Source organism: Scyliorhinus canicula, chromosome 1 (genome assembly GCF_902713615.1).
Source record: "Scyliorhinus canicula chromosome 1, sScyCan1.1, whole genome shotgun sequence".
Classification (NCBI taxonomy): Eukaryota; Metazoa; Chordata; class Chondrichthyes; order Carcharhiniformes; family Scyliorhinidae; genus Scyliorhinus; species Scyliorhinus canicula.
In genome coordinates this window covers 168,050,158-168,062,943 of record NC_052146.1, presented here as the reverse complement: position 1 = coordinate 168,062,943, position 12,786 = coordinate 168,050,158, and the positions used below count along the sequence as shown (strand labels likewise).

The 12,786-nt window shown below is 41.6% G+C and overlaps 2 protein-coding genes across 6 annotated transcripts in view; one reads left to right on the top strand and one right to left on the bottom strand.

Moving 5' to 3' along the window:
* sod2 (superoxide dismutase 2, mitochondrial) overlaps positions 1-557 on the bottom strand; it is a 62,426-nt gene extending 61,869 nt beyond the window's left edge. The window contains exon 1 of the mRNA XM_038802354.1: positions 449-557. The gene's annotated coding sequence lies outside the window, so the exon portion shown is untranslated. The remainder of the gene's footprint in view (positions 1-448) is intronic.
* The window catches only part of LOC119969103 (WT1 associated protein), a 110,258-nt gene continuing 97,836 nt past the window's right edge, over positions 365-12,786 (top strand). Inside the window, exons 1-2 of one of the 5 annotated variants that reach the window (XM_038802345.1) lie at positions 367-549; positions 10,445-10,513. Coding sequence is in view for 1 of the 5 variants with exons in the window: in XM_038802315.1 (XP_038658243.1) it covers positions 3,409-3,421 (13 nt within the window). In the remaining 4 variants the exon portion in view is untranslated. Of the gene's footprint in view, positions 550-598; positions 740-2,765; positions 3,422-10,444; positions 10,514-12,786 lie in introns of those variants that run through there. The other 4 variants (XM_038802338.1, XM_038802322.1, XM_038802330.1 and 1 more) reach the window with 4 other exon arrangements.

Below are 12,786 nucleotides of genomic sequence, written 5' to 3'. Positions count from 1 at the left end.
GAGAGCGCTTCACAATCAGTGAAGGACAAATGTGATGCCTGATCTCCCCTCCCCGAGCAGAGCAGCTGACAGGCACCACTCACCGCGCCTGACCTTTCAACTCAGACCCAACCATTTCATTTCCCTTTTTAGTGAGGTAGTCATTAAACACAGACAGTCAACACATATTATTTTGGCTTAAAAATGCCGGATGTTATTTATGAACGTAATGTTGCTTTTAAAAAAAACACGACTCTTCAGTGAATCTGGTGGTTGTACTGTTGGGATGGGTCTTTGCAAGGCCGGCCTTGTGTGTGCGCCGCCGGCAGGGATTATTTTGGTGAGGCGGTTGTGTCCGTGCTCCTCCGCCCGCACTCCCGCTCTCCCATTTTAAAGTGCGTGTTTCTAACCCGCGCGCTACGCCCATCCATTCCTTGACATACATGGCGGCTGCAACAGCGACTTTTACCTGAATTCTGCCCATAATCAATCAGCGTTTTGCAGTTTGTGTTGAGAGAGTGGTTCCCCCGGCTTAGGGGGGGACACACACGGTGGTTGGAGGAGGTCGGGGTGAGTCGGGGCGGGCGGGGACGTGCGTGGTGCGGATTCGGCGCTGTTCGGCCGGAGACAGGCGGCGCCATTTTGTGCGGGATTTTCTGTCCTCACATCGACGGGTTGAGTCAGGAAAGGGGGTTCACTGCTGAGGAGCTGTAGTGATTCAGGCCCCTCCTCACACCGGGGCCTTGCTGCCAGGCTCACGGTTTGTGTTTCTCAACATAACATTTTGCCTCATCTCCGTGTCCAAAAGCGGAGGCTGCGCGCGTTCTCCTCTACTATATGTGTGCATTTGTTTTAAATAGCACTGAGCGTGGATTTTGCTTTGTGCCGTTCCTTTAAGATAGGCCTTAACTAGATTTAAATAGGTCGAGCGACCAGGATGGGTTTATTTGGTGGGCGGCAGGCTTTTATAGGGCCTAGTTGCTTGTTTCTACTTTTATGGAAATGAAATCCTTCAGGATGGATTAAATTGCGGTTCTGGGCAAGAATGGAGGGGTAGTGATGTTGTCGCCACTGACACCAAGCCCTTTCCACATTATAACGTGTAGACTGCCTTTCTGTCCTGATTTACTGGATTTATCCAAACAGGCAATGTTTAGCCGAACCGAGCGGCGATCTTGAGTAAACATGTGTTTTCTCGAAATTTGGACCTTTTAGTGGGAGTCACAATTGATTAATCCGTTGAGCTGCAAAGTTATTTTGATTAGAGTTTTCTTAATGCAGATAACAGAAATGTCTTGTTTCTTCCACTCTGGTCACCTTTTTCGCAGTGTATGTATAGAACTACTTGGATACATGTTGCGTTATTATTTGGAAAGTAAATTTTACTTAAGTTTAAATATTGAAGAAGGATGCAAAGCTGTTGCCACTTAAATATCTATTGCGATGTACATTTTGTTTATTGGATTCCTTTTTGCATGAATCATGTAACTGGTATAAACCAAATATGAGAAGGCAATTAAAAAAGGTGGGTACAAAATGAAATGGGTGTACGATAACCAATGTCAGTTAAGGTAAATATCTTTTTAAAATGTAGAAAGGTCACAAGATTCAGGAGTGTAAAGCCATTGTAACATCACTCTAGGCTGGAATTGAGGAGCTTTCTGGCAAAATAATGGCAAGGCTAAGGTTAACATATTAAAAAGAGCCATTTGTGGTGAAGATATACACCTGAAATTGAATCACCACAAATTGTTGGATGATTTGTGCTGTTCTCTGGTGAACCTCACAAAAAGAAGGCATCTGTCAATCTCTCCAGGAGTTTCAAGGAATTGCTGGATTTGTAAATGTATAGCTCTACAGGAAGTTATTTCCCCCAAAATCCTATTGTACTAAATTCAAATGGAGATACTTGGGATGTGTATACTTCACAGTACAGCCTGTAGTCAAAGTTGCACCTTTTAATCAGTAGGAATTCCTCCTGGTAATAAGCAGCAATAGTCCAAAATATTTAACAGTTCATATAAGATGGAAGATTGCATATACATTTTTACACAAGCATCATTGTAGTGTAGTAGATGCTTGCTGTCCTCTTCACATTTTGGTGTTGTTTTTCAAAATATATACTATTTATATCAGGCATGTTGATGCCAACCCTGATTTGTCAGTTATACCTGTTGGAACATCCAACATGTGGCTTGAGAAATTTAAAAGTAAGTTCATGCAAAAGAATCGGTGCCAGTGTCCTTGAGTACCTGCCAGCTGAGATCCTGGACTGGTGGGTAACAGGGACAATTAAATTTGTGCATCATCCCTGCATGGTGAATTTAACGAACAAACAAGAAGTGCTCCCAGAAGTTCTGGAGGCCCCAGGAGAACTGGAGGCAACAATTATGCTGTTACTGTTTATACCTCTTCAAATATTCCAGTTTTCCAGTCCATTTTCTGGCCTTAAGTAATGTAGTTCTGAAAAGGCCAACAACAACCAGAATGGACTTGTTGATAATTGCATTTTGTGTGTATTTGTGTTGGGAGTGGTGGGGTGTGGGTAAGAGAGAGGGGATGTGGAATAATTCAGAATTATTCTGCTTTAAGTGCCCAAAACTATAGGTAAATTTTAAGCAGTAACTTTGTAATTGCTTATGGCGAATGTTTCGGGCTATTTGTCCAGGATAAGAGCAAGTGGTATAAATGGTGGGTAATAAATCAAAAATCATGTGATATGAGCAGCTGCATTTTCGCGAGCACTAGCTCTATTTTTCTTTTACTCCTTTATTTTATCCTAATGCACATTTCATAATTATCTTTTTTGGGCTGGTCGGAGTTTGGTGTCGAGGAGCCGAGTTGAATCAGCGAATCCTCGTTTGATTGAGGTGGCTAGGGTGGGGTCCAGCTTGCAGTGGTGGTTATGCTGGTGAGCGGGCCCACGCCTCGGCGGTGCTGTTTGCATCGGGATGACGGCTGCCAGTGCAATGATGATCTCGGCCCCGTGGTGCAGGTCTTTGGTGCTCACTTGATGAACTAAGGAATATCCATGGGAGAATGGTGGACACGCAGAAGAGAATCCTGGTATTTGATTGAGCAGTTTACCTGGTGTGGGCCTGTCTTCAGTTCGTATACATCCTGTTGCATGGTGTGTCGTCTATCCTGACCGACTTGGGAAATGGGGGCCGTCAAGGAGTGTTCGTGAGCCTCTTGTGATTTCCCGATTTGAGTTTGAAAATTGGCTGCGACAATCTTGATTTGGATTCTTGGCAAATCAGGTTCGATGGAGCACATTATATCCAGTCTTCGAGGCCTGGGGTCAGTTCGAGCCCCCGACCACTGGTCTTATATTATCCTGTTCTCGATGCTCGTCGTGAGGGGTTGGAGGTGACTGGTCGTGTCGAATTATCTCACCCCCAAGTTCCTAGATGACTGGGCGTCGGGGTGATGACATGTAGAGGTGAAGGTGCTTTGTTTGATGGAACTTTTGAGAGATCCTGATGGTAGTTTGACAATCATGTTATAGTTTCGGCCTTTTCAAGCAACATAGATGGTGTTATTATCCTGCAGTTCATCAACAAATCCTGGACTTTGCTCCCTTGTGATTATGCCGTTGATTTCTTGTGGTCTTTTCTCCTAGCAAGGGTGGGTGAGTGGTGGGCAAGGGTCATCTGTTATCTTGTGTGATATATGGTGTATGTACAGTCTTGTTCCTGATTTTTTTAATGTGTTGTAATCTTTGCAGTTATGTGAATTATGGGTGGCACAGTAGTACAGTGGTCAGCACTGTTGCTTCACAGCACCAGGATTCCAAGCTCAAATCCTCACTCTGTGTGGAGTGTGCATGTTCTCCCCATGCCTGCGTGGGTTTCCCCCGGGTTCCTCCCACAAGTCCTGAAAAAGGTGCTTGTTAGGTGAATTGAACATTCTGAATTCTCCTTCAATGTACCCCAACAGGCGCCGGAGTGTGGCGACGAGGGAATTTTCACAGTAACTTCGTTGCAGTGTTAATGTAAACCTACTTGTGACACCAATAAAGATTATTATTATAATAATCGCTTATTGTCACAAGTAGGCTTCAATGAAGTTACTGTGAAAAGCCTCTAGTTGCCACATTCCGACGCCTGTTTGGAGGCCGGTATGGGAATTGAACCTGCGCTGCTGGTCTTGTTCTGCATTACAAGCCAGCTGTTTAATAATAAAGTAGGCTTGGGTAGAGTGCTCGTTCCAAGGGCTGGTGCAGACGTTATGGGCTGAATGGCCTGCATAGTAAATTCTATGTATAAGGGGGTGCATTTTAGACACCCGTTATATCATTTATAATGAAGGTAAATGGAGCTATGGCGGGTGGATGGTTGCTGTGGAGGTGGGTGGTAGGGTTAGTTAGGCCCTCACTAGGACTGAGAATGGCCTCCAATTATCAGTTTTGCTTTACTGCTTTGAATTTTGAGAATCTAGGGTTTATCTCTGAAAGCCCGGGCAGATCATCCTGTAGAGGACTGCATCCTTCTAATTCTACCTTGGGGTTGGTGTTTTGTTTAGAGCTATTACAGTAGGGGGACATGAGTATGAATGCATGCTGGGGTGGGGTTGGTTAATCTGTTTTAATTGTCTAAGTAATTAGAGTCTCTCCATTGTTGGAGCCCTTACTTGGTTTGGGGTTAGGCTTGATTGGAGGAGTTAAGCCCCCTCCTTCAAGTGGTCTTCTATAGTGGTTTCATGAGTGTCGTTCTCGTTGCGGTTGGGTCTTCCACGGGGAGGCCGTTTCTTTGTCTCTGTCTCTGTTTCGACAATGATGTTTTGTCCCCTGGTATGCTCTTTACAATGGCATGCAGTGCTGATCTGTGGCTAAGCTTCCTGGGATAGCTTGGGTGTTCCTCAAGGGGGTTCTTTTTCTCTTCACCTGGACAAGCAGCCTACTGTTATAAATTCTGGATTGGCTCCATTGGTTAGGAAAGATTGGCCTTATCGTTTGTTGGGGTTGGGTGGGGAGAGGAGATAAATTGGTCCCCCTCCCAAGTCACTGAAGGCACTGACCATGATCCAAATCTTTAGCTGCTGGTCTTCTCTGCCTAAATATGTGAAATTATGATCATTCTGTTCTGTGCCTGAGGTTGGGGTTATGTTTTGTGGTATATGTATAACATCTTTTTAGAACAGGGTTCTCATTGTTTCTTTTGTTATGGTCGGTATAAAGAATCGTGATTAGTTCCTGCAGGGATTCAGATGGGTCTGTTATCTAAAGGGAGGAGATTGGGCTGTGTCATTCATGTCTCTGGAGCTGGAGCTGAGGGAGATATGTGGTCGTGTGGGCCTGAGCATGGCACAAAAAGCTTATCCTGAACTTCCATGGTCATTGCGAGCAATCGCCACGTGGGCAGTTGTGCGACATTTTACCATATCAAGCTGGTATATTGCTGTTCTCCTATTTCCCACTGTACCAATGTATGTTGAGACCTTTTTTCTTGCTGAGCTGTACCGTTCCTGTGGTTTTGATGCGTTATTTGTTAAAATGTAAAACTTCAATAAATATACTTTTTAAAAAAGGTTTTCCCCAAAATCCACACTGGTGCCTCTCAGTTGGCATCTGAACCTAAGTGACTATTTAACAGCAGAACACTTTATTAAAGGGAACTGCAGAAAAAACCAATAGAATATTTACTTGTTATAATGTTACTGTCCTTATAAACAGTGGCTTGTCATGATTGAGGTTTTTTCTACATAGGAGTAGGAGCAATAAATTCTAAATTAGATATACTGTGCCTAAAGTTACTGAATTGCGCATATCAAAGTGAGAATGTGAGTGTAAATAACAGAGTCCTGGCTCAAAACTGGGTACAGTACTAAATAGTCATGGAAATGTGGCGCTCAGGAAAGTAGAGGAAGGAAAGGAGACTGAAGTATTGATTTACGAAAAATTTTAAAGTGCTGGAGAAAAGGTGTGGGAGTTGAGGACTGAAAATACTTGATTGGAGCTAAGAAGCAACAGAACGCCAACAATACTGGGTGTACTCCACATGCCACCATCTAGTGGGAAAGATGAGAGGAGCAAATTTGCAAGGAAATTACAGAATGGTGAAAAAACTTCAGGGTATGGGGGGCTTTAATTATTCCAACAGGCTGGGATAGGAATCTAGATGAAGAGTGACTAAATAGATCAGCAAACGGGTGCTAAGTGAGAGACTCCAGCAAGTTTAGCAGACTTTGTTAAAGAGGGGTCATCAGAGAGCATAGCGAAGCTGCAATAAAGGGAGATTTCGAGGAGGGGTGGCTCACCCTCAGCTAATGATGAGGGTACAGTAACAAGACATCCGTGAGGTGAGCAGGATAAAATTAGCAAGAAGTTAGCGAGGAGTTTTGGAGACAAAATTGATCTTCAACAAAGACATTGTGGATAAAAGTGACCTTCAATAAGCAGAGCATGAGTGTAAAGATCAGAGCAGCAGAGACGATCTGCAGTTATCTTGACTGACATTGTAAATTGTTTCTGGAGTCTGTCCCCTTAAAATCAACATGGGGCATGCAGAGCACGTTTATGGATGAAGCTATGATAAATAAAGATTCACAAGACTCCGAACACCAAAGCATTTCACAATTGAACATACACAACATAATACAAGTATGGGAATTCCACTCAGCCCCTTGAAACTGTTCCAGTATTTAATAACATCATGATGGATATATCTATGAAGTCCTGACATTTTTATCCCTTAATATGCTTCTTCTGGTACAATGCCACGAGGGCAATTGGCAGCCATGGACTTCCATTGGATTGGTACTCAGCAAAGTACTGCAATGGTTTGCCATTGTGTTCTGCAGTATGTCTGATCAGGAAACTCTCCACTTACTGCCTGCCATCAGGTATTGGACAGCACGGCCAGGGTCCTAGGTTCGATTACCCACTGGGTCACCATCTGTGCGGAGTCTGCACTTTCTCCCCGTGTCTGTGTAGGTTTCCTCCGGGTGCTCCGGTTTCCTCCCACAGTCCAAAGACGTGCAGGTTAGGTGGATTGGCCATGATAAATTGCCCTTAGTGACCAAAAAGGTTAGGAGGGGTTATTAGTTTACGGGGTTAGGGTGGAGGTGAGGATTTAAGTGGGTCAGTGCAGACTCGATGGGCCGAATGCCCGCCTTCTGCACTGTACGTTCTATGTTGGTGTAATGGAAGGATTTAGCATTTGACGAGGTTACAGCCGCACCTTCCACGTCCATCAAGTCCTGAAGGGGGACTTGAACCCAGGGCTTCTGGACCAGAGGTAGGGACACTACCACTGCATCACAAGATCTCCCATTGACCTTGGTACTCTTCTCTAACTAAAATCTATTATTTGCAATCTTGAGAGACTCCAAACCTTTTGGTGGGGAAGATTTCCAGATTACCACTCGCATTTTGTGTGGGGGGAAAAAAAACATTTCCCAATTACACTCGAGCTTTAAGTGGATGAGCCATGGAATTGTTGGGTCATTGAAGTGTGCTTTTTTTACTGCAAAGGTTGAGAACCAACAGGTTGAGAACCACTAGAAATTGTAGAGACACTGGCCACCATCTTCCAACCTTCCTTGGATACATGGTTGGTGCCAGAGGATTGGACAATTGAAAATTGTCTCTCATTTTGTTTAAATAAGAAAAGTCTAGTGTAAATACAGACCAGTTTGTTTAACCCTGTTGGCGGGAAAGCTTTTGGAAAAAACCCAGGATAAATTCAACAGTCATGTGGAAAAACATATGATTAAGAAAAGCCAACAAAGTTATAGGTAAATCGTGTTTAATTTCATGGGGAAATAGAGGGTTGATGACAATGTAATTGATGTGGTGTATACAAGCACTTGAGAGCCATGTGTCAGAAAAGATAAAGACCAGAGGACCAAAGGGACAATGGTGGCATGGCTACCAAGTTAGTTGAGTGACAGAAAACAGCATATTGGTGAACCTTTGTGTTTCGAATTGGAAGAACTGGAGCTCACCAGGGGTCAGTGTTTAGACCTATGTGCTCTTGATATATATTAAGGATCTAGACTTTGCACAAGGCACAGTTTATACATTTGTAGATGGCGCAAAATTTGGAATTCTTGTGACGTGTGAGGAGGACGGGAAAGACTTCAAGAAGGCAAGCTCATGCAGTGAGTGAGCTGACACATGACGAATGAAGTGATAGATTTTTGGAGGAAGAATGAGAGGTAATATAAAATCACGGTTACAATTTCAAACTTTTGCAGGGGCAAAAGTATACCTGCTGGTATACTTGCACAGATGATTGAGGAAGTTTTATAAATAGAGCACCAAAACAGAGGTTCTGATGTACCTTTATTTTTAAAAAAGGTCTTCAACTGGAGTTTGTGTCCAATTGTTGGCACCACACTTCAGGGAGGACTTAAGAAAGTGTTGGAAAGGGTGCAGAAAAAATGTACAAGAATACATCCAGGGATGAGGGACTTAATTCCTTTGTTGGAAAAGCTGGGCTATTTACAGAACAGACGGTTGAGAGAAGATTTGATAGAGCTAGAGATGTCCGGACAGAAAGGCAGGGGGAAACTGATCCCATTGATGGAAAGTTCAGTGTGAATGTCTAAATAACCTAAGGAATCGTGAGAAAGAGATAGGCTCCCGAATGCACTTGGATTGTGGTGGATGCAGATTCAATTGTGGCTTTCAAAAGCATATTAGAAAATTAACTGCAGAGAAAAGATAGAACTAGGCTACAAGAAAAAGATGGGGAGTGTGACTAGCTGAATTGCCCTTGCAGAGAGTTGTCATGGACACATGGCCACTCTATGGTTCCAAAGTCAATGCAAATAAACTTCTGACAATGATTATATTATAACTGATTTGGCTGAGTGTTGGGGGAGCAAGTGTTGGATTTGTTTATCTAAATAGATCTTGGGAATGTGATAGGAATCGACTATTTCCTGATAGATCTGATAGATAAAAGAAGGCTATTTAGGGTAAATATTAAGCCCCAGTTTTAATACCCATTTTAAATTGAGGATTTCAGCACTCATAACCTAAGATCATGATAAAACACAGAGCTTCAACAGAGACACAAAAAGCCTGACACATGCATAAACTAATTGGAGATTAAAACAACATTTTTACTAAACGCAAGAGCCCAAAAGTCAGAATGATTCACACTAACCCCACTGCACCACCATTAGATGAAATAGAAATGCAGTATTATTGTTGAAATGTTACTGATCAATCAAGTATTTGAATATTATTAACATATTGCTAATGGATTAATACTGAATCAGTAGAATCAAATTTGATTAATCCATTAGCAATATGTTATTTACTATTTCCCTTTCAGCCACGTGTTATTTTGAGTTTAAGCAACTGGCACCCGATTGAACAACTCAGTCTGAAAAACGGTCCTTTCCGGGTCGGAGTACTACTTGATGCGGCTTTAAGACTTGTAATGGGTGAAAACAATGTTTCTTACGCCAGTCCGTCTGTTTTTCTTTGGGTCTTCCGTCCTTCTGGGCTTCCGTTAATGGTACGATCTTCGGTCTCCCGATGTCCTCTGATTCTCCCTGATCGTCTCTGACTCGTTCCGATTTCGTCTGATTTCCGGCTCAATGCTCCTCCCCTTTTGCCGAACTACACCTAATTGATGAGATCTACCATGCAGAATTAGTGAGGTCTTGCGACACTAAAACTCAGTAGAAATTTGCGTTAAACTTCTCGAATGCAAACAATAATCTTTATTGCCTATTTGATTACAATTAGGAGAAACTTTAATCTATTCTCCATAAAGTCCATACTTGTACACAATGTAACTTTCAAAATAATACAGAAATAGTTTCTTGCTTACAGCAAAACAGCTTGCATTTACTTCAAGAGTTCAAGTGGAAAAGTGAAAGTATGAAAAATAAGGATTGCGAATAGTTAGGTCAAAGTCTTGGATGATCCCAGAATAAAGATGGCCGTATGGACCATCATGTTTATAGGAAATCTTATCTGACGTGAGCCATCTATCTACACCTCTCTATCGTCCTAATTGGGTTAGAATCAAATGTGTTTGATTCGACGGTTAGCTGTCAATCCTTAATGTTCAACATAGTTCTGAATGTTTCATGTTTGAATATTTGTGTCTGTTATGGAATGCGATTATGTGCTATTATCAAAACTAGTTTCTACTGGTTTTCTGCTGACTTCGCTCTATCCACGTTATGAACAATGGTGCCTTCATGTTGCTATGGTGCCTGCTTCGTCCTTGATCAGATTACTGGGACAGCTCATTTCTTAACGTCAAACTGTCTTTGAAAATATGTTTTTTCGAACAATAGCTTTTTTTTCATCTTTGCTCAGTAAAAATGTTGTTTTAATCTCCAATTAGTTTATGCATGTGTCAGGCTTTTTGTGTCTCTGTTGAAGCTCTGTGTTTTATCATGACCTGAGGTTATGAGTGCTGAAATCCTCAATTTAAAATGGTTATTAAAACTGGGGCTTAATATTTACACTAAATAGCATTCTTTTACCTATCAGATCTATCCGGAAATAGTCGATTCCTATCAGAATGTTACCCAAGAGAATGTAATGGTGGAAGTATTTTTGGTAGGAAACATTTATTTCTGTTAAGCTACAGATTGTTTCAAAGTTTGTAATTGCTTTTGTAGTATGTCACAAATCTGTCAGGATACTGGCAGTGCACCATTCACCGTGGGATTTTTAAAAGGCACTGTAAGTCTAATGACTTAAAGTTGGACCATGTGGAATTGGGACAAAGAACCAACTGGATGACAAGCTGCCTAAAACAGTACAGATAGAAGCTCAGATTGACAAAGGTGGGAAGTGCTGTTGCACAAGGATTGATGCTGAGACCACTATTGTTCACTATTCTTGTAAACAATTTGTACTTGGGAAGCAGGAATACATTTTCAATATTTGCTGATAGCACCAACTTGAGAGGTATAGCCAATTGTGAGACAGACTGGCAAATTACAAGAAAACAAACTGGCAGAATAGGTGTGAAATAGACTAATTAATTTCAGTATATGTAAGTATGATTAATGCATTTTGATAGGAAGAATTCCTTTTGAAAAAAAGATTTTACATGGGGTAGAGGAGGAAAGGGATTTATTGTACAAAGGGTATAGAGACTAGGGAAGGTGGAAAAAAGATTTATAGAACTAAGGATGTTATAACTTGGGAAGACAGTACAGGCTGGACTCTTTTCACAGAAAAAGGAAGACTGAAGAGGGAGTGAAAATTGTGTAAGATTACAAGAGGGTTAATAGACTTAAAAGAAAATGTATCCACTTGCTGGTGAGTGCAAAACGGGATCATAAATGTAAGATGTCAGTACTCCAGAAGATTAGAATTCACTTATTTACTCAAGTGATGGTTAGAATCTAGAACTTGGTACTACGTGACATAGTTGAGGCCAAGAGCATAGATGCATTCAAGGGAAAGCTAGATAAACACGTGAAATTTGTGATAGGATAAATGAGAAGAGATACAATGGTTTACTGAAGAATGCGATTGCAACAACCAACAAAGATACATTTATTTATTTTTTTAAAAATTTAGATTACCCAATTATTGTTTCCAATTAAGGGGCAATTTAGCATGGCCAATCCACCTATGCACATTTTTGGGTTGTGGGGGCGAAACCCACGCAGACACGGGGAGAATGTGCAAACTCCACACGGACAGTGACCCAGGGCCGGGATTGAATCTGGGACCTCAGCGCCGTGAGGCAGCTGTGCTAACCACTAGGCCACTGTGCTGCCCCAAAGATACATTTTTGACTAATTCTTCAATCTAGTCTTTAGCACTTTTTGGTGGAAACCATGAAGTGCTCATTTACTTTATTGCAAAGTTTTGGGAAGCTCTTTCCCCTGCAAAAGTCATGATTTATTTAAATTCCACATTTGAAAGTAATACTTTAATGTTGGCTTATATCTCCAAACTTATATTGGTTAAATTTATACAAGAAAGAAATGTACAAAACACTTGCATTTGTTTTCTTTAGCTGAAAACATGACCAATTTATGGAAGTAAATTGTAGTTTATGCTTAAGTGCCAACTTTAATTAGCTCAATAATCAAACGTGTTACTTATGTAGGGGCTTTTCACAGTAACTTCATTGAAGCCTACTCGTGACAATAAGCGATTTTTCATTTTCATTTCATTTTTCAAAACTTGTATATCGGCAAGGTTGTGAGCTGTAGGAAGTTTCATGATGTGAGCTAATTTTGTTGATCAATTTATGCAATAGAAAATATTGACATCTGTTTTAGTTCCACAGTTTCTGAGGCAGTTCATGTGTCTCTGTCATTAGTGTTTCAGTGAGATATGGTAGATAAAGGTGACATTTTCATGCAGCTATACTGAGGGAACTTTCTTGTTTTGTCCACTTAAAGTGTTATGAGCAGACTGCAGTTGTAGGTTTTGGTATGAAAACACTGGGATGTGATTCTGGCACCATGCCTGTTATAGTAGAGGAATTTCAAGTGATATATCAATAGTACAGACGTCTATTTTCTGTGGTATTGGAATCATTATACCAACCACAACTGGAGTAGTGTGTGCAGTTCTAGTCACCACATTACAGTAAAGACTTAATTGCTCTGGAGAGAGTGCAGAGGAGGTTTACAAGAATGTTGCCAGGGTTAGAAAAGTGTAGCTATGAGGAGAGATTGGATAGGTTGGGGCTATTTTCCTTGGAACAAAGAAGGCTGAGTGCGACTTAATTGAGGTGTAGAAAATTATGAGGGGAAGAGGTAGTGAACAGGATAAAATTGTTCCTTTTGGTGGAGAATTCTAGAACCAGGGGACATGGATTCAAGATAAGTGGCAGAAGGTGTAGACGGGGCATGAGGAAC